At 42.9% G+C, this 27,978-nt stretch overlaps 1 protein-coding gene across 1 annotated transcript; it reads left to right on the forward strand.

Moving 5' to 3' along the window:
* The first annotated feature begins 1,250 nt into the window (after positions 1 to 1,250).
* On the forward strand, positions 1,251 to 27,978 carry IFNAR1 (interferon alpha and beta receptor subunit 1). The gene is made up of 11 exons (XM_079923118.1): positions 1,251 to 1,355; positions 6,642 to 6,765; positions 12,298 to 12,479; positions 14,930 to 15,087; positions 15,201 to 15,342; positions 16,231 to 16,345; positions 19,553 to 19,752; positions 19,862 to 20,019; positions 22,484 to 22,634; positions 23,123 to 23,268; positions 24,486 to 27,978. Exons 1-11 carry the CDS (start codon positions 1,283 to 1,285, stop codon positions 24,720 to 24,722), a joined length of 1,686 nt encoding a protein of 561 aa, XP_079779244.1. The 5' UTR covers positions 1,251 to 1,282; the 3' UTR covers positions 24,723 to 27,978.

Consider the following 27,978-nt stretch of genomic DNA (forward strand, 5'->3'; position numbering starts at 1 on the left):
AGGAAATAAAAACTTTAATGAAAACCATAAGTCGTTGTCAAGGCTTTTAATGAGAGTATGATTTAATAAGTGCAATCAGGAACTTCCTTCTTCCATTTAGAGCCACATATTCTCATCTAGTATTTTTCCATCTATGACCTCAATGGAAGCAAGACACTCACATACTCAGAACCAAACCTAAAATTTTATGAATCACAAAGTAATAATCCAAGGTTTTTAAAAATGAGGGCTAACAACTGGACAGATTTACTAAAAATCATTGTTCACTTGAAATGGGTGAATTTCATGGTATTCAAATTATACCTCAGTTGTTTACAAGGCAATATTCAAGCGCATAGTTCTTTACCAAAACTCATTTTACTTTATAATCGAGCATTAAATTGTCTGGTTCTTATAATTAACAGCTACGCCTTTGACTACTTATTTCATCATTCGTCCTTTACATTTTCCCTTTTGTGTATTTTTATAATGTACATAATCTATTACTAACGTACTTAAATAACCATTGAATAATGGCCTCAAATTATTTACTGATAAGGGCAGACGGTCAAAAGAGCTTAGAGACCTCTGCTTCGGACACCACCCCCAAGGCCCGGACGCCGTCACGACCCTCTCCAAGGGACCCGTGCTGCCCCGGGCCAGGTCGCTCGGAAAATGGGAGCTCAACGTGTCTAGGCTTAACTCTGGACACGCCTACCCTTCGCGGCCTGACCCGCTCGGAAGTGTCCTCATTGCTTTCTCCCTTAATCCCCAAGCCTCCCCAACACCGCTTTCCCAGGCTCCCTTGTCCGCTACCCGGGCTGGGGAGGGCGAGGGACGAGAGCGCCCGACAGTGGCCTCCGGCTGCTAGTAGCGGGAAGCGAGGGGGCAGGGGGGACGGGGGAGCGGAAGCCAGGCCGCGAGGCTTGCGCAGACGCACTGGCAAAGTTCCGCGTTCCTGCCGGGGGCAAGGCCTCCGCTTAGACGCGGTCTTCCCGGAACCCAAGAGTGTACCGCGAGTGTGCGGTCTCGGGCCGGAAAGAGGGGTCGCGGGGGGGGGCAGCGGAGGCTGCGCTGCCCACCGGTGTCCCACGCGCGTGCGCGGACGGTGGCACGCGCGCAGAAAGGACGGCGCGTGCACGGGAGTCGGTGGGCAGAGGGGCGGGTCGACGCGGAGGTGGGCTTGGTGAGCTTGGGGCGCAGGCCCGGGGACAGCCAGTGCGCCCAACCTTCCTTCGTGCCGCCTCGTCCTACCTGCGGTGGCAGAAGATGTGACTGGAGGGCTGCCGGCGGCCCGCGGACTATGCTTGCGCTCCTGGGCGCGACGACCCTCATGCTGGTCACTGGGGCGCCGTGGGTGTTGCCCGCAGCCTCAGGTGAGAGATGGCGTTCCCTGGGGCGGGGGCTGGGCGCGAGGCTGGACAGCGGCAGCGTGGGAAACCTCGGACCCGGGAGGGACAGAGGTCCTCTCTGGGAGACCTCTGGTTGTCTGTGGTCGCAGCGCTCACATTGAAACCGACTTGGGCTCGAAAATCAAACGAGAGAAAGTGATGTTCAAGATCTTTCCACACCGCTTGCTTGGGGGCGCCCTCCTCGCCATCCCTTCCGCCCTGTGCCGTTCCCTGGGCTCCTACCCCGCGGGGCGGGGTGTGGGAGAGCTTTGGTGTCGAGTTTGTTTCTGTCCGAAAAATCTGGCAGCTCGACTGGACTTTTTAATAATAAGGCTTTAGCCACGAGCTGTGTGCTGCTGTTTCTTCAATTTAGTAAACAGTCACTTGGTCCCATGTGGGAGGGGGATAAGGTTTGCAAGCATTTCTCTGCCCTCAGGATTCGTACAATCTAATAAAAAAGTAATAATAATAAAAGAAAAATACAAAGCCAAAATACAAAGGCTGGGAGCCACCAAGCTAATTTGCTGCCTTTCTTAACTTAGCTGGGATGCATGGAGGAATGGCAGCTATCATACGGTTGACTTTGTAGTGAGAGGGGGGACTCGGTGTCCCCCTTCGTCTTTGTAGGCCCAGAGACAAACAGGACCTAGCAGCTGAGAGCAGGAATCCAGGAGTTGGTGAGGCTGCCTAGAGGGCTTAAAGCACCCGTTTGTTTAGAAAAGCATATCCTTATTTTCTGGGGTACATGGTATCCTATCTATCTTGTCCTAAAAAATAAAACAGCCAGTTGGTTATTTTACCAGCATAATGGGTTTCTTCCAGAATAACAGAGGAATTGCAATTTGGGACAAGCAAGTTAGGTCAAAAACCTTAGGCAAGTCCAACAACAAAAAGAGAAGAAGGTGACTTGATAGAGAAAAAGGAGAAAGTTGGGTGGGGCTGTTTTGAGAGAAAGTCCATTGGAGGAAAGCAAGAGTTCAGGATGGTGCTGCTTTTCCCATTGGCTGGGCTTGTTGCTGGTAGAGGAGAATTCTTCCTCCTGGAGTCTGGAATTGATGGTGAGTGAAAGTGCATGAAGGCTCCAGCTTCTGGCCTCCTGACTTCATTTTAAATGATGTTTCCTTTATTCTGTTTCACACCTATTTCTCAAACCCTTCCACATACATGGTATATAGTATATGGGTACTAGGGTCCTGATGTAACCCCTGGTAATTTCTTTGGAGTCTTTTGTTCATGAAAATTTTGCCTTAAACTCATGTTTGCTTTCGTATAAAAAGACTTTCCCCAGAATTTTCATGTAAAATTAACATTCCAGGAGGGCGTTCATTAAGATCACAATTTTAATCTGGATTAGAGGAGAGCTAAAATAAACTTCACATACACCTGGCATCTATTGCCCTCCTAACTGTGTACCAGGCACTACTCTTAGTGTTTTAAAGGGATGAACTCATTGAGCTTTCAGAACAAAGCTAGGCACTGTTATCCTCATTTTACAGAGGAGTGGACTGAGGCCATATAGCTAGCCAGTGCTTTAGGAGGAAATCAAACCCTGAGAATCTGGCCTCAAAGCCCTGGGGCCTAAGGCTAGACTTTTTCTAAAGGTCACACAATTTAGTTCTTGATTATCCACCTATATGTTAAGGGCTTAGTTATCTTTCAGTTAACTAATCTACTTTTTTCTCAAAGGAATAGCAATGTTGAAAACTAAATGAAATGTTAACCCTAACTTGAGATCATAATGTTGCTCTATGTTTCAAAATCATCAAACTGTTCATACTTTCAAACCTAGTAAATGCAACTCTGGGATCCTAGTCTAAGAAAACTATCCAAAATATGGGAGGAAATTTATATCTGTATAGATGTATGTGTCTGGATTTATGTCAGACTTAAAAATATAGTAAACCATGGGACTTCCCTGGTGGCGCAGTGGATAAGACTCCGCACTCCTAGTGCAGGGGGCCCGAGTTCGATCCCTGGTCAGGGAACTAGATCCCACATGCATGCCGCAACTAAGAGTTTGCACACCACAACTAAGGAGCCCGTGTGCCGCAACTAAGGAGTCCATGTGCTGCAACTAAGGAGCTGGCGAGCCGCAACTAAGGAGCCCATGAGCCACAACTAAGGAGCCCACCTGCCACAACTAAGACCCAGCACAACCAAATAAATAAATAAATACTAAAAATGTATATATATAATAAACCATTTCTAGTCATCAATATGAATGTGAAGGGTTGAAGCAACCAATTGTATAAATAGAAATATTGGATTAAGTACCCTTTTGTATATTTTACATGCTAAAGGTTGAAATAAACTATTATCAAAGGGATATTGCTAATACTAATAGAATAAAATCTATGAACTCTAAAATCCTATTTAATAACTATTTCCAAGTCCCTCTCCATTTATCAATTATTTGTTTGTCTCCCAAATGCCAAGATGCCTCTAACTCCAGGGTTTCCTTCCCTTAGTAGCAGAAGGATTTCATCTCTGAGGAAATACCTGGCTCTACCCCAGGTATCAAATTGCTGCATCCTATCTCAGGGCCCAGAATTACTAGAATTAGAGTATTCTGGGCTGGAGACTACAAATGCCATCAGACCTTTTGTTAACCCCATAAACCCAGTCACTGTCCTTTGGCTGCATACAATCTCTAAAATTCCAACAACTGGGATGGGGATTAAGTTTAGAGTGGGATACGAGGGAGTATCGGTGATGATGTCTATTCGGTGATGATCACTATTCGGTGATGATGTCTCGGAGAATAGGAGTGTAAAATAGAAAATGTGGGTGGGGAGACTCAATGAGTACCCCCCAAATTAAAAAGAAAAATCAGAAAATGTTTCCTCAGCTGTCTCCCCTTTGGACTCCGTACCATAATATCTCTAACCGGAAAGTAGAGGCAGCAATCCCAATAAATAAAAGTTCTATACGAGGACCTCTGTAGTAGAAAGTCTGTGAGGAGATAACATCCTTGCCCTGAAGCAGAAGTAAAGGCTAGAAATAGTGCAGGGAAAAGAGTAAACTTAAAAGCTGGTCTTTTAAAAATTGTAATTTATCATCATGAAAGATCGTCCTTTGTGATATGGAAAAAGTTCCTGTGAACTCAGCATTAGTCTGAGGACTCTGTAAAATGCAGGTTAAGTATGAAGCTATGTATACCTTGCCTTAAGGAACTTCCAGTATGGTTGGAGGTTGTGTTTAACATAAAGAAGCAATTTTTCTAAATAAATGTATTTATTTTATTTATTTATTTTTGGCTGCGTCGCATCTTCGTTGCTGCGCACGGGCTTTCTCTAGTTGCGGCAAGCAGGGGCTACTCTTCATTGCGGTGCGCAGGCTTCTCACTGTGGTGGCTTCCCCTGTTGCGGAGCACGGGCTCTAGGCGCGTAGGCTTCAGTAGTCGTGGCATGCGGGCTCAGTAGTTGTGGCTCGCGAGCTCTAGAGCTCAGGCTCAGTAGTTGTGGTGCACGGGCTTAGTTGCTCCGCAGCATGTGGGATCTTCCCGGACCAGGGCTCAAACCCGTGTCCCCTGCATTGGCAGGCAGATTCTTAACCACTGCGCCACCAGGGAAGTCCCAAAGAAGCAATTTTTTAAAAGACGTCTTCAATCAGCAAGTTTTGAGAGCCTGTTAGATGTCGGGTACTGTGCTGAGTACATCTACTTTAGTGTGAAATTGAATGGTGCAGATTCATGATGCAGCATGTAAAGAAAGAGCAAGGTTGGCATGAGCTGCAGTATTTGAGGAAGGTCTTCTATTAGGGGGCAAACTTGATCTGGGTCTTGGAGGATTTGGGCGGTCAGAGAGGAAGAGAAACGCTATTTGGAGAGGCCAAAAAGGAAAAAGCAGAAGAGAGGGCATCCAACTGGTGGAAGATTTGTACTAGAAGTATAAGAAATAAAGGGGGGAAAAAAAAAGAAATGGCAAGGGGTGGGGGGTTATAAATTAGGAGTATGGGAGTAACTGATACAAACTACTATACATAAAATAAATAAGCAACAAGGATTTACTGTATAACACAGGGAACTATATTCAGTATCTTGTGATAACCTAAAATGGAAAATAATCTGCAACATGTATATATAAAACTGAATCACTTTGCTGTACACCTGAAGCTAACACAATATTGTAAATCAACTACACTTCAGTTTTTTAAAATAGCATAAGAGGGCTTCCCTGGTGGCGCAGTGGTTGAGAGTCTGTCTGCGGATGCAGGGGACACGGGTTCGTGCCGCGGTCCGGGAAGATCCCACATGTCGCGGAGCGGCTGGGCCCGTGAGCCATGGCCGCTGAGCCTGCGCGTCCGGAGCCTGCGCTCCGCAACGGGAGAGGCCACAGCAGTGAGAGGCCCGCGTACCGCAAAAAAAAAAAAAAAAAAAAAAAAGCATAAGAAATAAAATAGGTCTCTAGGTGGAAGTCCTTAAAAATAAACAGAAGGGGCTTCCCTGGTGGCGTAGTGGTTGGGAGTCCGCCTGCCGATGCAGGAAATGCAGGTTCGAGCCCTGGTCCAGGAAGATCCCACATGCCGCAGAGCGGCTGGGCCCGTGAGTCATGGCCGCTGAGCCTGCGCGTCCGGAGCCTGTGCTCCGCAGGGGGAGAGGCCACAGCAGTGAGAGGCCCGCGTACCGGAAAAAAATAAAGCAGAAGGGTTCAGACGATACATTCAGTGGTCAAGACCCTTTCAGGTTCCTGTAGGGCTTGGGTGACGTGATAAACTTTTATATCTCTATCGATTTTCTTATGTGAATGTTTGGTTCCTATGAATAGTTGTCAGCTCTGAAACCACATCTGTTCAGCTCTCTATCAGAGTCTATCCCTCTCTGAACATAGTATGCGAAACCAAATTGAGGCTGTTAAACAGTGCAACCCTGTATCCTTTACGTCAGTATCACTTCTAAGACCAAAGAAAAATATGATTTTTATACAGAGACTTTTTTTTTCCAGTTAAAAGACAATGCTTACCTTTTTATGATTTATTTTTTCTACCTTTATTGAGATATAATTGATATATAATGTTTGCTTTTTGTAGATTTTAAAAACTCAACCAACTCTCTCAAATACAGAGATAGAAATAATTAGCAGCCTCCCTATCCTGAGAGCAAGCACTAGGTTTTTTAGATTCCTTTATATACTTAACTTTTATATTTTATATTTAAATGTATTCATTCTTCAATCAGTGATGTGAAGAATAGCATTTAAAAATATATAAAATATCTATAGTATGTATATATGTGTGTATGTATAACTGTCTTCTTTCTTACTGCCTTGACAGGGGGAACAAATCTAAAATCTCCTGAAAATGGCAGGGTCTGCATCATTGATGACAACTTTATCCTGCAGTGGAACAGCAGCCGTGAGTCTGTCAGGAATGTGACTTTTTCAGCAGAGTATAAAATGTACGTTACTCTACTTATTGATTTGCTGAATAATTTTTACCACTTTTAACTTCATTTTAAATGATGTTTCCTTTATTCTGTTTCACACCTATTTCTCAAACTCTTCCACATTTTAACACCATAAATTTTTTTTTCAGATTTAGGAAACATTTGGTTTTTCCATTTTTTAAAGAAAATGCCTATTTTGCATAATATTTATAACTTCATTTCTACAAATAGAGACACAGTCAAATTCATCTTTGGGTATTGAAGCAAGAGATTTGGGGGACGAGGCTAGCAGACAACTTCTGTAGTCCACAGCCATACCTTCTCTGTTCTGTATGCTCCAACTTCTTTAAATTTATTTATTTATTTATTTATTTATTTATTTATTTTTGGCTGTCTTGGGTCTTCGTTTCTGTGCGAGGGCTTTCTCTAGTTGTGGCAAACGGGGGCCACTCTTCATCGCAGTGCGCGGGCCTCTCACTGTCATGGCCTCTCTTGCTGCGGAGCACAGGCTCCAGACGTGCAGGCTCAGTAGTTGTGGCTCACGGGCCCAGTTGCTCCGTGGCATGTGGGATCTTCCCGGACCAGGGCTTGAACCCGTGTCCGCTGCATTGGCAGGCAGACTCTCAACCACTGCGCCACCAAGGAAGCCCTCCAACTTCTTTAAATATAAATTAGGGGCTGACCTAGAGCATACCTTGAGGATATGGAAGAGTGCCCCTAAAGGTCTAGCCACGGTCTTGCAATAGGCTTCTGTGGTCAGGCTTTCCTCTTGTCTCCATCATACACGAAGTTTTAATTCTAGATACACTTTATAAACATCAGTATATTGGACCCTGCCTTCCCACAGACTCAGTGTTTCTGGTGTTTCTGCCTCTTCCCTAGTGCTAACTTTCTACTTAATGATTGCCAAGAGGATAGGCAGACAGGGAGTTGTGGATGAAGGGATTACAGAAGGAAATACCACTCAGAAAGTACAGTACTTTGCTTTGGGTTCTGGGACCCTGTCTGCTAACCATGATCCCTCTCCAAGAAAGAGCAGGCAGGGAATCAGGCAGTGAAGAAACAGGGTGTAGGACCTCTAGAACCAGGATTCCGCCACTTCAGCCCGGTTGTTCTCCAGTTGATGGTTAGTAATTTGTGTCTGTGTGTATATACAGTTGACCCTTGAACAATGGCGGGGGTTAGGGATGGTCACCCCACCCAACCCCCATCCCGTGCAGTCGGAAATCTGAGTATAACTTTACAGTAGGCCGTCCATATCTGCGGTTACGCATCTGTGGATTCAACCAACCCTAGATCGTGTGGTGCTGTAACGTGTATTTATTGAAAGAAATCTGCGTGTAAGTGGGCTCACACAGTTCAAACCTGTGTTGCTCAAGGGTCAACCATATATATGTATACACATACACACACACACACACACACACACACACACACACACACACACACACACACACACACACACACACACACACACACACACCGATATGGTTTTTCTCAGAGCTGATAATTTAACAGTTTTCATCTTTAGAGATTTTCTTGAAATTGAACTTTGAGTTTTGTTACCAAATTTGTTCTTTGCCTTAGTTCAGAATGTTGTTATGAAACAACTGTTTTAGGTATAATAGAGATTATTTCAGATTCCTTTATTTAAAATTACCCTCGTAGGGGCTTCCCTGGTGGCGCAGTGGTTAAGAATCTGCCTGCCAATGCAGGGGACATGGGTTCGAGCCCTGGTCCGGGAAGATCCCACATGCCGCGGAGCAACTGAGCCCGTGCACCACAACTACTGAAGCCCGCGTGCCTAGAGCCTGTGCTCCGCAACAAGAGAAACCACCACAATGAGAAGCCCGCGCACCGCAACAAAGAGTAGCCCCCGCTCACCGCAACTAGAGAAAGCCTGCGTGCAGCAACGAAGACCCAACATAGCCACACACACAAAAAAAAATTAAATTAAAAACTAAATAAATAAAAATAAAATAATAAAATAAAATTACCCTTGTAATAAAGAACAGAGCCATAGACAGTGCTCTCGTGTTCTTGTTCTTTCACACGTTCTGTCACTTCTACTAAATTCTCCAGTTCATGATAATCTGTCGGTTCTGACTTTAGTATCCAATGCACTATTTCAGTGTGTTCTTTCTCTATTCTGTTCTGCTAGCTTTATAAACAATTGCCTTGTAAGAACATGCCAGGTCACAAGTTCGGGGAGCCAGTTTAGCGGTTAGTGTGATGTAGCGTTATATGAACTTGAGCCAGGCTGCTTGGGTTTAAATCTATCCTCTGCTACTTATTCTCTCTGTCACAGTTTCCTTATCTGTTAAGTAAAGATAAAAAATTAGTATGATCATATGTAATTTATCATTCAAACCAGGGTACTTGTGAGAGTGAACAGAAGCACTTGATTTTAGATAAGCTGGAACAATAAGGTTAAACCAGGACAGTCCCAGGCAGACTGGCCTGGGACACCCCAGTGATGAAGCATGTAACTCGGAAGGCTATTGTGAGTGTTGCACAATTGTGTATCAAGTGCGCATAACAGTGGTGCAGAGAACGTGGTCAACCAAATTGTAGTTAATGTCAGCAGCAGACAGATTTTTTTTTCAATATAGTGTTTCTCAGAACATTAGACATATCACTGGTGATAAATGATACACAGACACATAAATAAGCTGCTGGGATACCAGTGCCTGTAGAACATATGCTTATCTAAGACGTCAGTGTTTGTGACTTATATCTAAAATGTATTATGGGGACTTCCCTGGTGGCACAGTGGGTTAAGAATCCACCTGCCAGTGTAGGGGACACAGGTTTGAGCCCTGGTCCGGAAGATCCCACATGCCACAGAGCAACTAAGCCCGTGGGCCACAACGACTGAGCCTGCTCTCTAGAGCCCACGAGCCACAACTACTGAGCCCCCGTGCCACAACTACTGAAGCCCGTGCGCCTAGAGCCCATGCTCTGCAACAAGAGAAGCCACCGCAGTGGGAAGCCCGTGCACCACAATGAAGAGTAGCCCCCGCTCGCCGCAACTAGAGAAAGCCCACGCGCAGCAACGAAGACCCAACACAGCCAAAAATAAAAATAAATTAATTAACTAAATAAATGAATTTATTTATTTATTTAAAATAAATAAAGTGTATTATGACGTATGTAGTGTGCAGTCTTCATTCAACAAACATTGAATGCCTTTTATGCCAAACACTCTTCTGGGTACTTGGAATACGTTAGTGAATAGGAGAGACAAAGATGGCATGAAGTTTTATTATGAAACTGGTTTTATGAAATGAATTTTCTATTGGTTACACATTTATTTTCAAGTTATATTTCTGTTGTGATCTAAACACTGTATATGATAAAGTTTGTTTTTTTTTTTAAGAAAATATAAAAGTAGCTACTACTGTAGTAGCTCCCTTACATGCAAAAGCAGTTGTAATAGAGTGGGCAGCTGCATCTCCTGGAGCAGGGAAGACAGATGTAAAGAGTGAGCGTGGGTTAAAACCATATCAAGGCTTAGTTTTAAATGTTTTATAAGGTTTTCTGTTGAGTATAATAAAAGTTCTCCATATAAATGGACCAGAAATGCTTTACTGACCTTTTGCCTGGAGCTCATTTTATTTGACCCTCTATGCACCTGATTTAAAGAGGTCTGTGTACTGTACCCACTTCCCAAACTTCCTTAATCTCCTAATTTCTCTGGAATTATATTTTCTAATAAATGACATTTGAGGGGAAAAACAATCTGAATTTTTGGTTTAGATTTTTAAAGTCTGGATTTTAAAAAAATAGATTCTGTTGTGGAGGAGTTTCTCAGGAAGATTTGCATTTAAATCAAGGTATTATCAATGCCAACTCTAATCTCAAATAGGTAAATCTCAGATAGGTAAAGAAGGGGAAACTCGCCAGGAATGAAGTGTATATGGTAGTGTATATTATTGGTAACTTTTTTTCTTTTGGCTGTGTTGGGTCTTTGTTGTTCCACGCGGGCTTTCTCCAGTTGCAGCGAGCGTGGGCTATTCTTCATTGCAGTGCGCGGGCTTCTCATTGCGGTGGCTTCTCTTGTCGCGGAGCACAGGCTCTAGGTGCGCGGGCTTCAGTAGTTGCAGCACGCAGGCTCAGCAGTTGTGGCTCGCGGGATTAGTTGCTCCACAGCATGTGGGATCTTCCCAGACCAGGGATAGAACCCTTGTCCCTTGCATGGGCAGGCGGATTCTTAACCACTGTGCCACCAGGGAAGTCCCAGTAACATTTTAAAGATGTTTCTTTTTTGAAAAATAAGGTAGACTTGAATTGGAGTCAGCACAAACATTATTTAGATATCATCCCTAATTTCTATTAGCTTTTAATAAAGAGCATCCTTAGCTTTTTATTAAAGATGCTTTAGGGACTTCCCTGATGGTCCAGTAATTAAGACTACATGCTCCCAGTGCAGGGGGCCTGGGTTCGATCCCTGGTCAGGGAACTAGATCCCACACACGTGCCGCAACTAAGAGCCCACACGCTGCAACTAAAAACAAAAAAAAGATCCCGCATGCTGCAATGAAGATCCCCAGTGCCACAACTAAGACCCGGTGCAGCCAAATAAATAAATATTTTTAAAAATAAATTAATTTAAAAAAAAATAAACATGCTTTAGCATCTTTAAAATGAGGTCTACAATATTACCCAAAAAAATAAAAATCAGCTAGTGCTAGAACTATGAATTAGGCTTGACAAAAATGCCTTCTCAGAGGATAGTTTCTCTCTTTGGTTTAAGGCAGACAGGGCTTACCACAGGCAAAAATTTTGAAATCTAATGTTTGTTTTCTGTCCCTCACCTTCACTTCAGCCTCCTGTCCCCTTTGTAGCAACATGTCCTTTCTGTTTAAGGCACTCTGTGCCAACTTAGTTTCTTCACATGCTTAAAAAAAAATCTAATATCACCCAAACTTTTTAAGGGACTAAATCCACATTGAGAAGTTTGTTAGTTTATGTTAACATTTTAAGTTCTTTGTTTCTAGTCATGTAACAAAGGAATTATAGAGATCAGTATGCAGAAGGGATGGTTTGGTTTTGAGAAGAGCAGAGGAAATTCTCAAACCATACCGATTCTGAGGTCTTCCTTAGGGTTAGTAAGTCTCTTCATAGGAAGAGGTCAGAAGGGAATCATCAAATCCACTTCCGAAATTTTCAGTAAGGAAGAGAGGATCCAAAATACAAAGTAGTTGGCCAAAAGTCACACAACTGTCTTTAACAAAGCCAACAGTAAGTGCACTTTTATCTTACGGGTTCTTTCTTTCTCTGCTTCTTTGAAATCCTAATGCATTAGGATTTTTTACATTAAAAAGTTAACTATATGTCAGAATTATTCCATTGTATAAATAATAACTTGGTATATAGGTATTGAGAAAGAGTAGAATGTTACACACAAAAATATTGTCAGGACATTAACTCAAGTAGAAGAAATAACTACTTACACTTTATAATGTTAATGTAAATAGAAAACATGTTTGTCACTCTTGTATTTATAATGTTCATTCATTCATTTGCTTTTTTATCTTGAAGACCAGGGATGGATAATTGGAAGAAATTGCCTGGGTGTCAGCATATTACTAGTACCGAATGCAACTTTTCTTCAGTCAAGCTTAAAAATGTTTATGAAAAAATTGAATTGCGCATAAGAGCAGAAAAAGGAAACAGCACTTCTCAATGGCATGAGGTTAAGCCATTTATACCATTTCAAGAAGGTAAGAAGTTGCCAGCTGAATTACACTGTATTCTTTATTAAATATTACCAGAACAGCCTCTTTCATTTACATGATATAAAGTCTCCCATCTTTAAAGACAAACAAACAAACAAGGATTCCCTTAAACCGGTATCTCCTTCCTGCTATGGCATCATTTTCCTGCTTTCCCTACGGTGCAGGGGACCCCAAACCACCCCTTCCACCCCGGGCTGCGCAGCAGGAGGTGAGTGTCGTGCGTGTCGGGCGAGCGAGCAAAGCTTCATCTGCCGCTCCCCACCACTCTTCACCACTCCCCACTGCTCCTCACCACTCCCCACCACTCTTCATCTCTCCCCACCGCTCCCCACCGCACCTCACCGCTCCCCACTGCTCCCCACCGCTCCCCACTGCTCCCCACCACTCCTCACCGCTCTTCATCTCTCCCCACCTCTTGCATTACCGCCTGAACCATCTCCTCCCATCACTGCCGCCCCCACCAATCCATGGAAATATTGTCTTCCACAAAACTGGTCCCTGGTGCCAAAAAGGTTGGGGACCGCTGCTATAGTGGCTGTTCTCAAAGTGTGGTCTCCAAGACCCTTTCAGGCGGTCTATAAAGTCCAAACTATTTTCTTAGTAATTCTAAGACTTACTTGTCTTTTTCATTTTGATTCTCTCGTGAGTGTACTCTGGAGTTTTCTAGAGGCTGTTTGATGTGAAATGGTGACTGACTGAATGCAGAAGTAGGTGTGAGACACAGCTGCCTTCTTTATTAAGCCAGACATTAAAGAGATTTGAACAGAGTGTGAAATAGCACCACTTTCCTCACTAAGCTTTTTGGCTTGTTTGTTTTGGGAAATATAGTCATTTTTTATCACATAGTGGGTTTTATCATTACTATTTTTTAATGAATTGGTAGATATTTTAAATTTTTATCAGTTTTAATGTTTAATATGCTAAATATTCAATGACATAGCCCATGTAAACAAAAGCTCTTTAGGACCCTCAGTTTCTCTAAGAGTGTAAAGGGGTCCCAAGACCAAACAGTTTGAGAACCACTGCCCTATACCAAAACTCACACGAGAATGATCTGTACCCCCTCTCTGCACACTTTTCCTCCTACACCCTCTTCAGCCCTCTCCATCTGAGCTTTGTTCCCCATCACTACCCTGAAACTACCCTTGCCGAGGTTCCCGTGACCTCCACAGCGCCTAGTGGATTCCCTGTCCTCTTCTGGCCCAGTTCGCCTGTGGTATCGGCATGTTCATCACTCCCTCCTTCCTGAAACCCTTCCATCTCTGATCTCTAGGGCGCTGCCCTTTCCTGCCTCTCCTGCTGCTCTTTGGTTGCTCCTTTGTCAGTTTCTTCTCATCCCCCAGACCTTTAAATGTTGGACAGCTGCAGGGCTCAGTCTGCAGGGCTTGGTCGTTGAACCTCTTCTCCTACGCCCCCTCCACCAGGAATCGTATGGCTTTCAACATCATCTGTGCTCTTGACTCCCCAAATTATATCACTCCAGCCGCATTCCTTCCCCTTACCTTAGACTCATATCACCAGCTCTCTATTAAGCATCTCTACTTAGAGGTCTACAAGTCGTCTCAAATTTAAAATGTCAAACAGAGCTCTTGATTTTCCCCCTCCAGACCTGCTCTTCTTGCAGTGTTTTTCATCTCGGTTAATGACGTCACCTATTTATTTGCTCAGGCCAAGAGCCCTGGCATCACCTTTGACATCTCTTTCTCTCATGCAACATCCAGTCCATCAACAAATGCTGAGTGATCAACCTTCAGAGTATATCCTGAATCGGATCCCTTCTCACTTCCACTCCTGCTACCAGCCTTCGCCAGGCCACTTCCATTTGTCACTCGAACTGCTTCCGTAGCTTCCCTGCTTCCTCACACATCAACCAGGGTGATCTTTCCCGGATGTGAATCAGGTCTCAGCAGTCCTCCAGAGACTACAGACTCAGACGACAGAGTTCTGCCTGTTACCTGGCTTCTAGCTGCCTCTCTGATCTCATTTTCTACCACTCAGCCATTCGAGCGCCCCCTACTGTCTCTTGAAAATGGTGAGCATGTTCCCATCTCAGGGGCTCTGCCCTTGGTGCCCCCTCAGCTGGGGACGCTTCTCCCCTCGAGACGTGCACGACTGACTCCCTCACCTTGTTCAGGTTTCAGCTCAAACGTCTCGGGGAGCCTTCTCCTCACTAACTTACCTAAAACAGCTCTTGCTGACATTCTCTGTCCCTTTACGTTACTTCATTTTTTCTTATAGCACACGTGACCTGATAACATTACATGCACTTGTGTATTTGGGATTTTTGGCCACATCCCTCACTAAAGTGTGAGCTCCATGAGGGATTTTCTCCGTTTTAGATGCCAGGCACATATTAAGTGCTTAGAATTGTTTGTTGTATGAATGTTTGGCCTTGTATTCGTGAACTTACATAGTAAATGTTTTTATTTTTACAGCTCAGATTGGTCCTCTAGATGTACATTTAGAAGCTGAAGATAAGGCAATAATAATAAACGTCTCTCCTCCTGGGACAAAAGACAGTATCATGTGGGCTATGGACCATTCCAGCTTTATATATAGCTTAGTCATCTGGAAAAACTCTTCACGTCTAGAAGTAAGCATTATCTTTATCTTTGTTTGATGTGAGAGAAGAATGACATGAATTCATTCTAAAACTTGACTTTTTACTTTTTTAAAGAACAGACTTCTTTTTCTTTTTAATTATAGGAAAGGACTGAAACTGTTTATTCCAGAGATAAAATCTATAACCTCTCACCAGAGACTACTTATTGTTTAAAAGTTAAAGCAGAACTACGTTCACCAAGAAGAGTTGGTTTCTATAGTCCAGTGTATTGTATAAACACCACAGGTAAGGAGGAAGTCTTGCTTCAGATTCAATAACCATGTATATAAATTGGCAACCTGCCAATCTGGGCATTTTTCCAATAGTTGCTAAAGCTTATGTGATGGTTTAATAGACATTAAAGCAAAGGCATTCTAACAGCATTTACGTAAGCAACAAATGTTATTTGGGATTTTTGTCTCAAGTAAATAATAATGAAAATTTTGCATAAAATCCAAGTATTTTCTAATGAAAAAAATTGTTTTTATTCAGAATCCACAAGAAAGGGAGGTAGTTGCTAGAAGAACAGTTAGTCTTCCAAAAAGTTTACCTTTATAGATGAAATGTTAAAATATGAAAGCATCCTGATACATTTAATCAGTGACATCTTGCCAACGATTAAGGTTTAAGGGCAGGAGCTTGGATTTATTATTTTAATTATAAGTTTAATATGCTTTGTTTTTAAAATCAAACAGTATAGAAGGGTTTAAAGGTTTCCTCTCCTGCCTCCTGACCCCCAATTCCATTTACCAGAGATAAGTATCACCAGCAGTCTGTGTACAACCTTTCATACTTTTTTCAGGGCTTATGTAAGTATATACTTGGACTTACAGTTTTGGGGGTTTTGTCTTTTAAATTAAAAACTAAGGTCCTGCCAGATATATTTTAAACTTGCTTGTTTAACCCAATATATTGAGGCTCTCTTTTTATGTCGGCACATGTAGATCTATCACGTTCTTTTAAATGGCTGCGTAGTGTTCCCCTGTGTGAATACACACCATAACTTATTTCGCCGTTACGTCATTATGATAAGACGCAAGCGTTTTATCTTCTCGCTCATGCTGTTAGGAGTTCTAGCCATCTGCCATCTCACTGGAGAGAATGTGTGTGTGTTTTGTGCTCTTTGTCTTCTAGAGAAACACAAAGTGCCTTCACCAGAAAATATACGAATCGATGCTAAAAATCAGGTCTATGTCCTTCAATGGGATTACGCACGTGAAAACACGACTTTTCGAGCTCAGTGGTCCCAGTAAGTTCTATTCCATAAATGTCCTTTTGCAGTTCATTTTGCCCAGTTTGTTAGGTTTCTTTTCACTCGGCTTCAGCCACCTGCTGCTCCGTGCACACATGTGGCCTGAGGGAAAGGTGGTTGTGATATACTGGAACTGGAGTGTTTAATTCTAGTCCCAGGATGTCATTGAGCTAATCACTTAACTTCTTTGGGCCTCAGTTTCTTCACTTGTTGTAAAATGGGTGTATTCTAATAATATCTAGTGTTCTTACCGGCTCTCTTTTTTTTTTTGAAGGTGTGATTCTAGTTGCATGTGCTATTTCCTCAATGTGGAATACTTGACACATGGCCGTGATCTTTTCTTCAGAACCCACTTCTTCCATGAGTCCTTGAAATGATCTGAGTCCAGTCACTCTGTCGTGTTCAATTCAAGTTAGCCTTCCCATTGTCTTGATCATTTTAGTGGCTTTGGCAGAGTTTTTAGTGATCGCTTTGGTGGGAAATTAAGAAAGTTGGAGAGAGCTGGGCTCTACGTGATTGAGTAGAGACCAGTCAAATATGAGTGAAGCTTAGCACCACGTGAGTGGAAGAGGACTGCATAAGTTTATACTAGTTGGAAAACTGTAGGGGATAAGTAGAGAGGGAGGAGAGAAGAGGGTAATCAAGTGGAAGGTGAAGTGGACTATGGGAAAGAAAGAGATACTGAGGACTGAGGAATAGAGGGGCCAAAGGCAAGTATAGGTAGAGCAGGAAGGGAGGAGTGAGAGGCAAGAGACTAGAAAGACGCAGAAAAAACGAGGGAAAAGGGAAGTCAGTACTGCTGCGATTGATTGCTTTTGACCCTTTGGTGTTAGTTTCGAAGCAGTAACAGTTTGCATAATAAACGCATTCATGTCATACACGCCCTTACGGATACACACACACACACACACACACACACACACACACACACACACACACACGCACGCACTGATCAGGAAACTGTACAGGAGGAGTCTTTTATGTATTCTTCACTTTCAAAAGCATGTTAACCAGTAGGGCCACAGACTAGACAGGGATGGGGGTTTCTGATGGCTGGTCTCTACGTTTCTTCTGGGTCCTTAGCACGCTGTACAAAGCACTGAAGGAATCGTAAACGTACAGCAGAATAAAACACACGGCGCTAGAAATCCGAAGCAGTTATCTGCCTTCGCATAGCAAAATGTGATTTAGGACTGAGGAGTGGAGTACCGACTATAAGGGTTACAGAGTCAGAAGCGTAAAGGTGGATGGGGCTGGAGAGACCGAAGAAGCCCTCTGGAAGGAGATGCAGTGTGAACCAGGCCTTGATTGCTAAGTCACATGTTTTTAAATGACAAGAGAGGGCATCCCAGGCAGGGGCTACACACAGGGGGAAGCTCAGGATATGAAGAGACAAAATTAGGTTGGGGTAACGAGGAGGTGTTCATTTTGCATTGCTCTGTAACGAACTACCACAAACTTAGCAGCTAAAAACTCACTGTTGGGCTTCCCTGGTGGCACAGTGGTTGAGAGTCCGCCTGCCGATGCAGGGGACACGGGTTCGTGCCCCGGTCCGGGAAGATCCCACATGCCGCGGAGCGGCTGGGCCCGTGAGCCATGACCGCTGAGCCTGTGCGTCTGGAGTCTGTGCTCTGCAGTGGGAGAGGCCACAACAGTGAGAGGCCACGTACCGCAAAAAAAAAAAAAAAAAAAAAAAAACCACACTGTTTATTATCTGTCCGTGACTTTGGGTCAGGAGTCCAGGTGTGGCTTAGCTGGATTCTCTGCTCAGGGTCTTGCAAGGCTGCAGTTCAGGTGTCAGCTGGGGTGCTGTCTCATACAAGCTGTCTCGTGCTGTCTCCTTAGCTCATGTGGTGGTTGGCAGAATCCATTTCTTGCAGCTGCAGAACTCATGGTGACCTGCTTCTTGGAGGCCATCAAGAGAGAGAATCTCTGTCCTCTAGAACCTCTAGACCCTCTTTTAAAGGGCTTATCCGATCAGGTCAGGCCCACCCAGGATAGGCTCTCATTTGATAAACTCAAAGTCAACTGGTTTGGGACCTTGATTTCATTTGTAAGATCCCTTCACCTTTGCCAAATAATGTAACCTAATCAAGAGTTCATGGATCCTGCCCACACTGAGGCGGAGGGGATCATGTAGGGCTTGTGCACCAGCAGGTAGGAATTTGGGGGGCCCGTTTGGAATTTTGCCGACAAGAAGGGAGGACCTGCTTTGAGAGTAGCAGAACATTTGGGCCTGGGAGAGCAATGAGAGAGAACATTGAATTAATAGGATGGCGTAAGCTTAGACTTAGCCTCTGACTGCCCTGTAGGCATTTGAGTGCCATTGGGAATTTTGTGTTGAGGAACGGGTAACGTGAGGCCTGTGTTTGAGGAGGGTGAAGGTGGCCACATTGTGTATGGTGCAGCGGGACTAAGGAGACAGGACAGACAAGGGGGCAAGTCAGGAGGCTGTTACAGTTCCAGGCTTGAACTGAGATGCTTGGAGCTGTTGGTTTCTGAGCAGCTTACTTAACCTCTCCAGGCCCAGCCTTGCTCTGTGCAGACTTGCTCTTAGGACACTGGTGTGTATCTCTGATACAGCACTTACCCACAGTTGTGCTGGTACGTTTAGCAGCTGGCTTTCCAGAAGGGAAAAGCCTTATCTGTAGCATTTGCCAGTTTTTATAATATAACTACTCCTATTATGGCCCCTGTCAAGCTCCCAACAGGTCACTGAACATGCATTTGGGAAGATGCACAGTAAGCCCTCTGTCATACGGCGTTTCCGCCGCATAGACACGATAGACGTAACTAGCCTTGAGCATAGATAATAAAATGTAGGAAAATAATTAGGACAAGATGAGTATTTATTACTTTTGTTTTTAATATAATTTATTTATTTGTAAGTTTATGTAACTTAACTTTTAAAAATGGCTGTATTTAACAACTAGCTGGCAGCATTCCTGAAAATTTAGCAGTTGTTTCTGTGCACCGGTACGAGCCAACCCTAGCACACCACTACCTTATCACACTCTGGAGCAAGATCTTTGGTTTTCTTTTGTGAACATGTCTCTTCCACCATCCTGTGAGTTTCCCGAGGGTGAGGACCGTTTATCTCTGTAACCTTAGCCCCTAACGGAGTGTCTAGTGTATTATAGGTATTCAGTAAATGTTTACTAAATTAATGTGTTTGGAATAAAAAACATTTTTTTGTCTTAAAAGTGAGTTTTTAAAAAGGATTCCTGGGAGTCATTCAGACAAATGGAAACAAATACCAAACTGTGAAGATGTCAAAACTACCCACTGTGTGATTCCTCAAAATGCTTTCCCAGAAGGAATTCACCGTATCCGTGTACAAGCATCTAATGGAAATAGCACATCTTTTTGGTCTGAAGAGAAAATATTTAATACTGAGATGAAAAGTAAGCCGATAGTTTTTACTTTACATTGTAATGCTCCAATTTGGTGCGAACCCTTAACATTGTTTTTTGAGTCTAATTTGAACTTTGTGTCTTTACACATTTTTTCTAGCTGTCATATTTCCTCCAGTCATTAGCATGAAATCCGTTAATGATGACTCACTGCACGTCTCTATCGGTGCTCCAAAAGAGTCTGAAAACAAGTCTGTGAACCAGCCTTACCCACTAATTTATGAAGTTATTTTTTGGGAAAACACTTCAAACGCTGAGGTAAAAAAGCTATGTAGTATAGGTTTATAATTTAGAGTTATAACGGTGGTTTGGTCAAACAAAGCTTGAAGTTAAAATTCTAGGGAAATTTTTAAACTTTAAGACTATGTGATTAACTCAGATATTTACAATAGGAAGCAATGAGCATTTCCCATGTTTTACACAGTAAGAGTTACGATCACCTGCATCTGGGCCCCAGTTAATTGTTGTTGTTGTTATTGTTGTCTCTTTGGCCGCGCCACGTGGCATGCAGGATCTTAGTTCCCCGACCGGGGATGGAACCCGTGCCCCCTGCAGTGGAAGCACGGAGTCCTAACCACTAGACTGCCAGGGAAGTCCCCCCCCCCAACCCCGCAAGTTAGTTTCTAAAATTCAGATCCTGAGGTTATTCCCTCTCAGTCAGAATCTCTGGGGGTAGAACTCAGGAATTTGTATTTTTAACAGGATTCTCAGGTGTTCGTGAACCAGGGTTTCTCAACACTCTTGACATTTGGGTTGGCTGATTCTTTGTTGCGGGAGCTTCCTTGTGCATTATAGGATGGCTAGCAATACCATTGGCCACTACCCACTAGATGCCCGTAGCGCTCCGTCCCAGTTCTGACAACCCAAAATGCCTCCAGATATTGCCACATATCCCCTGGGGGTGGGGCACCTCCAAGAGGGCAAAAATTGGTTTTTAGGGCGCAAAAGAATCTTAGCTGTTACAGTGGTTCGTGACCCTCCAGGAGGAAAACCTGCCTCGAGTGTTCAACTTCGCCCAGCAAAATCTTATTCAACTTTGTAAAGGGGGAGGGATTAGGAAAAAATAGTCTAAAAAGGCTCCTTAGGGGAGTAGTCATGACAAAAGGGTTGAGAAACACTTGTTTAAACCCTAAAATTCAAAAACCACTGACAAAGCTAATATACATCAGATAATCCACATTATTCCTAGATCACTTTTCCCTGTGGAATTGCAAGCAAGGAATCGACCTTTAAAAATCTTGTGCACATAAGTTGGTAAACTCTGTAACTTCATTTTCTGTTGAAAATCTAAGAAAATTCCAGCAACTTGGCTAGTTTCATTTTAACTATCTGAACACTCTGTAACCATAGCAGAATTTAGCCCTATTGAGCACTATGGTTAGTTCTCAGTCATCCCTAGATCAGAAAGATCTAAATTCGTGTCTCAAGCCCCCAAATTGTGTAACCTTAGGCAAGGTGGTTAACTGCTAAAATTTTGTTTCCTCTCCTCTAAAGTGGTGGTGGTCATAGTAACTTAATTTTTTTTTTTTTAATTGGGGTATAGTTGTTTTACACTGTTGTGTTAGTTTCCACTGTACAGCGAAGTGGAGTTCCCTGTGCTATACAGCAGGTTCTCTCATTAGTTATCCATTTTATACATATTACATTGTAACTTAATTTTTTTTGAAAGGATGTTTATAAGGTTTAAAATGAGGTAAAATATATGAAAATACATACCACATTGCTTGACAAATAGTAGATTCAATAACTTTTTTTTTTCCCCTTTGGCCATCCTATGCTGGGTAACACATCAATAATTATAATTGTAATAACAACTCAAATTTATTGAATACTCATTATGTATCAGGTACTGGGCTAAGTATTTTACATGAATCGTCTCAATCATTCTTCAACCCTGCCAGACAGTTTGATTAAATTACTATTCAGCAGATACTTGGGATGGAATATTCATTACTGCCTCATTGATACTAGGCTGTAAACAGTGGAATGGGAGTGGATGTGGTATGAGCAGAGGCCTTAAGTGCGCATGCGTGCTTCTCCCATTTGTCAAGAGGAAAGCAAGCTCCAGGTGGTCTCTGGCCCCAGGCGGATGCGAGACTGTGGAGCAGACCTAAACCTGATCCACGGCCTCAGTGAGCGTTCCCCCAGCACTTTGGGACACTCACGAGTAAGAAAAACATCTTTTGAGCCACAGGCTCTTTTGTTACACAGCATTGCACAACATTATTTTGTTGGCCTTGTAATGTTTTGTTACACATTATTGTGGCAATAGCCGACTAATACAAATAGGAGTAATAATTGTCCTCACTTTACAGATCTGGGAGTAGGGCCCAGGGAACTTAAATAACTTGCCTAAGGCCACGTAGCTGTGAGTGATATCTTGCTACAGGCAGTTTGAGGCCAGAACCTCTGCACTTAATTGTTCTGCCACTAAACAGAGATAACATGATGGTGATTAAACCAAATCAGCATGTACTTATCAAATAAATTAGAGTCGTCTCAGGAACATTTTTTTTTTTTTTTGGCAACAGCCATGTTTAACTTTTGAGTTTGGTTATAATGTGTTGTCCAAAACAAATTTATATTTCTCAAACATATACCAACTAAGTGTTTGGGAGAGGCCAGTCTTAGCTTGACTATTTAAGGAATTCAGAAAATAGATATTCCCTGTATGAGTTCTTGGGGTTCTAAATTTTATCAACAATTTACTTATTTTTTATAGAGGAAAGTTGTAGAGAAAAGAACGGATGTTACCTTTCCTAACTTGAAACCGCTGACTGTATACTGTGTGAAAGCCAGAGCATTCACTGAGAATGGCAAGTGGAATAAAAGCAGTGTTTTTAGCGCTACTGTGTGTGAGAAAACAAAACCAGGTCAGAACCTTTGATTGCATCTTTTCTTTTTTAATGTAACAAGACTTAATAAAAATAACCAATTCATTGAAAGTTGTAAAATATTTCCTTTCTACCACAAAAATATAGAGAATATTTTCTTCATGAACTGTGTGAGTACTTCACGCCGAGCCTTCCAGTTTTAGAAAATATTTTTAATACTCAGCTTAGTTCAGTGGTTTTTGTATGCTTTCTATTTCATGCATCTCTGCATAATTAATTTCCTTTTATGATTACTCTTAGAATTTAACGAGACTATTTTAATTTTTTATATAATCCTTAATATTATTATGTGGCAATCCCTTAATTAGTTCAGTTGTGACTTTTTTTATGTTATTGTTGGTATTATTTAATAGAATGTATATTTCCTTTCACGTGGCTGTATTTGTTTCACACAAACTGTCAGCAGTCTTAATGTATTTGTGTGTCAAAACCTATATAGATGCTAAACACCATTTATTTGTTTCTAGGAAATACTTCCAAAACCTGGCTGATAGCTGGAATTTGCACTGCGCTATTTTCTATCATCGTTATCATTTATGCTGTGAAAGTCCTCTTGAGGTGTATCAATTATGTGTTCTTTCCATCAAGTAAACCTCCTTCCACTGTAGATGAGGTATGTTACTTTTCTTTTCAACAGTTAACTGGATTTTTCTTAAAATGAATGGGAAATATATTTGATTTCAACAGAATGTAAATGTTTTCTTGATATTCAGAAAATAGTACAGACTGATTTGGGGTTTTTTTCTTCAGAGTTTCAGGAAATTAACTTTAGAAATGGTCATTTAATAGAATATAACATGGAATAGTAAGGTGTGTCCTTAATCTCCTATTTTTTGGCAGCTTGGTTACTGTGGCACTTGTTTTACTGTTGAAAGTCTATATTCACAAAAAGATTAAAACATTCTCATCAGTGCAAAAACTGTATTCTGTGGATAAAAGCACAGAAAACGAAGGAGCAAAACATGAGTTTCCTTTCACAGCACCCGGTGTTTTAGTTGGCAGAGTTAGTGAAGGAACTGAGTGAGGACACCAGCCTGGGGGTGGTGTGTTCACTGGGGCAGCTTCCACGCTGCCTGCCCTGTTTCAGGTTCTCCAGGCTTTGGAGCCAGAGACCTGAAGGTGAATTGTTGATGGGCTGTAGCGTATTTGCATTTACTGGCTCTGTGAACTTGAGCAGCTCTCTTAAGGGTACTTGAGCAAGTGCCCGTAGACTGTAAAACAGAGCCAGTAGTACCATCCTGCAGAATTGGGAGGACCGCAGGAGATAAACCAGAAGGGCCTAACACTGTACAAACGTTCCATAAATATGAACCGTTTTACTCTTTTATGCCTGAGTTTTTAAATATCATTTCTATATACTCTTCTATTCAGAGCTGTTATTTAAAGAACTTAAAACTATCAAGTTACAATAGCTCTTTATTCTTAGTGGGACGGGGAAAAATTAATTTCTCCCTGTGCTTTCTCTGGGTATTTGTGGATTAGATACCAAAATTTTTATTATGTCAAAATAAAATGTCCCAAATCCCAGTGTTCTCCCTTTCCTTCCTCGCCCACACTCTTCCACTCCCCACCCCTTGATAGCACAGTGGACCTTTCTTAGGAACTCTTCATATAATTCCCAAAAACAATACCAACATGTACGTGACCTCACTAGCGATGGTCTTATTCTAAACGTTATAGTGCAATCCATGTGCTCTTAGCTTGCTTTTTAATATGCATGTCAAAAGATAGGGTTTCTAGAAAACTGAAGAAACCACAGCTTATTAGAACTAGAAAACTAATTTTTGTGATTTTAAATAATCTGTTTCTGTTCTTTCCCTTTTGAATTAGTATTTCTCTGAATGGCCAGTAAGGAATCTACTCCTTTCCACTTCTGAGGAACAAACGGAAAGATGTTCTATAATTGAAAATGCAAACACTCTTACTGTCATAGAAGAGACTAATCCAATTGAAGATCACAAAAAGTACAATTCCCAAACTAGTCAAGACTCAGGAAACTATTCTAATGAAGACGAAAACAGTGAAAGTAAAATAAGTGAAGAACTTCTGGAACAGGAAACTGTGTGACCAGGAATGAACTCGAAAATACTAGGGAGTCTTGCGGGAGTTGCAGTGGGAGCCTGGGCTCCTCACTCCTCTCAGTAACTAGCAAGAGAATATTTGCTTGTGGGGGAAGAAAGATCATCTTCAGATCGTAGGTCCTAAAAATACAGGCAAGAGCTTAAGTATTTGAAAGGAATTTGGAGAAGAGTTTTCTACATTCTTTTCCACGTGTAAGGTCTTGAAAGACCTGTCATGGGACCGCCCTGGATGTGAGAAGTTAAATCCAGAAGATGCCCTCTGTCTTCCTAATGATTCCCTAAGCTCCACCGCGCCGTCGTGTGGTAAGGGCGGCGCTTGTGTTCCCATCGGCTGAATACTGTCGCCATGCTGCCACTGCTGCTGCATATACCATCTGTCCCTCCTCCATCCCAGTATTACAGTCCATTATTTTTCAGGACACATTTAGAACATAATGGTCTTTTCTTTGGACACGAAAGTAGGCCCTTTGGAAATGTCTTTAGAAAAGCCTGAATACCACCATCACTTGGTTTTCTGAAAAGGTAGCTTACTCTGGAAAACAGCTGCAGATGCCAGAAACATGGTATGGTCCTTACAGATTTTCCAGGGGAATTCTATCCGTTTTACCAATTACATTGGCTTCTACATCACAGTTACCTATCCCTTCTACGGTTTAGGATTAAAACCAGATAATCTTTTGCTATATGTCCATGAAGTCTTCCTGATTCAGAACATTGGAACAATAGCTTCTGATTACAGTGCATAATCACTAAAATGACAGAGAAATGGGAAACTATCTGAGTAGATAGCTTACTATTATCTTTTAAGATATGGGAGTATGTGACATTAGTCACAGCGGATGTAAGAAGTCTTGGGACCAGAAAGTGGTACTGAGAGAAGAGACAGAGTAAGAAGTAGAGTCATTCCAGTAGGAAAGAAGCAGGTGACTTTAGCGAAAAACAAGAATAATGTGTGTAATCAACTGTTGATGACTAACTTCCTGAGGGTGGTTTGTTTTTGTGGCGTATCTGCATCGTTTCTAACGCCAGGCCAGCTTCTCTACGCCGTCCGGAAGTATTCAGGTACCCCTTCTGCTCAGCCTACATGCACTCAAGAAAATGCAAATTGTTTATTATCAAGGTGTGGGAGGAAATGTACCTGGGAAGAAAACAATTTTTAAAATATGTAATGCCTTTCAAAGGCATCTATAGCTTATTTTTAAATGATTCGCTATTTGGGATTATTCATGGAGATCCTGCAGAGGAGGGAAGTGGAGGAATTCTGGTGGCCTCTGAGGCCGGGTTCTCAGCTTCAGTCGTTGCAGAAGGACCAGTGAAAGGGAAGGGAGATGGAGCTACCCAGAGCATCACGGCAGGCCAGTCTTATTTACACAGTGGTCCGCTGTGGTCTTCTGGGTGGAAGAAAAGGTTGAAAGCAGCTGCCCTGGGAAGGGCCGTGACGCTCAGCACGTCCTCTGCAGAGCACACCGTGTGCTTCCCTGGACCTCGGTCCGGCTCCTAGGGGAGCATACAGTATGGGCCAGGGATCCCCGCCGAGGCAGTTCTCTGCTGCAGAATCCCTACGGGGACCCACGCACACCTTTGATCCTGCCGACCGGAGGCCTTTGGTTCAAAGCAGATCTGGGTTGGCCCTTCGCTTGTAAAGGCCCTGTCAGTGGGAATTTGCCTCTGTAGCGAGGAAGTGAGGAACATGCCAGGACCCTGTCAGCCCGGGCTTCCACGCTGTGTCAGCGCAACAGGCCTGGTCAGCACGCGGGCCCGGGATTTACCACAGGAAGAAGGCTGCTTCAGAATGGACATCCCAAAGGGAAGCAGCACTTCCTTCATGGGATGTGGAAGAGGGAAAACTCGGGCATTAGGATGAAAAGACACCACACAAGTCGCCAGGTCCCTGGATGTGGGAGTCTGTGTGTCTTTGGGGTTTAGGACCCCCTGTGGTTTTCAGCGAACAAGCATCTGAGCAGCAGCGAACAAAAAACCCTTGATTTTTGCCTTGTCTTCTGACCTAAAAATGCAATTCCATCCCCTTCTTCTTTGTGGTCCACATGTTGCTTCATCAGGATGTGCTTGTAAAGTGACAAGTATTTTTTCTGAAGCATAGTTTACTTGGAAATACCATATACTTGGGAGCACCAATAAATTGCCTCAGAACTACAATATCGATAGTTCTTGGAGAAGCTGGATACAACCTACGCATTTATGTAAAAGATTTGTATCATTACAGCCAGAAATAATGTATTCATACGTAATGTAGATTAACATATACGTAAGTGGTGACACACGTCTGTAAACATACGTGCATACTTATACCTACACGTGCACATGCATGATGTGGGCCATACTCCGGTAGTACAGCCATAAAGACTTAGCATAGCTTCTAGTTAGAAAAGTATAAATGCTGCTCGAGGACCATGAACTAAACAGTCTGACCAGAAATTTGCAACCTATAAAAAAGTTATTTCAAAAATATAATTGAGAGTTTGTATCTTTTCCCCAAACTGTGACCTTCAAAGCAGCCTCTGATGGCTCCTAAGAATTTGGAGAGTGTACAGAAACTTTGCCTACCTGCCCGCTCCTCCCCGTAACCCTTTGACTACCTGACATGTTTGTTTCGTGGTGTCTGTCTGCCCCCCAGGGGACCGGAAGCTCTGTGAGAGCAGGAATTTACTTTCACTTATTACTGTATCCCCAGCACCTACCACAGTGCGGTACCTCACACGGAAAAAGTGCGCAGGAAATCATTGTCAAATGACTGAAATCTAAAATTTGAACCAAATGGGTGTTTCTGACACTGTTTGTGTGTCTTGTTGAGTTGTGGAAGGACACAACCATGTCTCCAATGTTTCTATGCAGTGAGCTTTGTATCTTATTTCATTTGTACTTTGTCTTAACCCCCATTGCTGTTTTTTATTTTTTTTTTTTATTTTTTTTTAAGGCTCTGAGACCAGGGTTCAGTTTATTTATTTATTTACTTATTTATTTTGGCTGCGTTGGGTCTTCATTGCTGCGGGCAGGCTTTCTCTAGTTGCGGCGAGCGGGGGCCACTCTTCGTTGTGGTGCGCGGGCCTCTCATCGCGGTGGCCTCTCCCGTTGCGGAGCACGGGCTCCAGGCGCGCGGGCTTCAGCAGTTGTGGCTCGCGGGCTCAGTCGCTCCGCGGCATGTGGGATCCTCCCGGACCAGGCATCGAACCCGTGTCCCCCGCACCGGCAGGCGGACCCTCAACCACTGCGCCACCGGGGAA

The sequence above is a fragment of the Stenella coeruleoalba genome (assembly GCF_951394435.1).
Source record: "Stenella coeruleoalba genome assembly, chromosome: 5".
Classification (NCBI taxonomy): domain Eukaryota; kingdom Metazoa; phylum Chordata; class Mammalia; order Artiodactyla; family Delphinidae; genus Stenella; species Stenella coeruleoalba.

Coding starts and splice junctions, on each gene's coding strand:
- IFNAR1 (XM_079923118.1), top strand. CDS start 1,283: ATGCTTGCGCTCCTGGGCGCGACGACCCTCATGCTGGTCACTGGGGCG. Junction 15,343..16,230: donor GTATTGTATAAACACCACAG/GTAAGGAGGAAG, acceptor TTTGTCTTCTAG/AGAAACACAAAGTGCCTTCA. Junction 19,753..19,861: donor ATTTAATACTGAGATGAAAA/GTAAGCCGATAG, acceptor CATTTTTTCTAG/CTGTCATATTTCCTCCAGTC.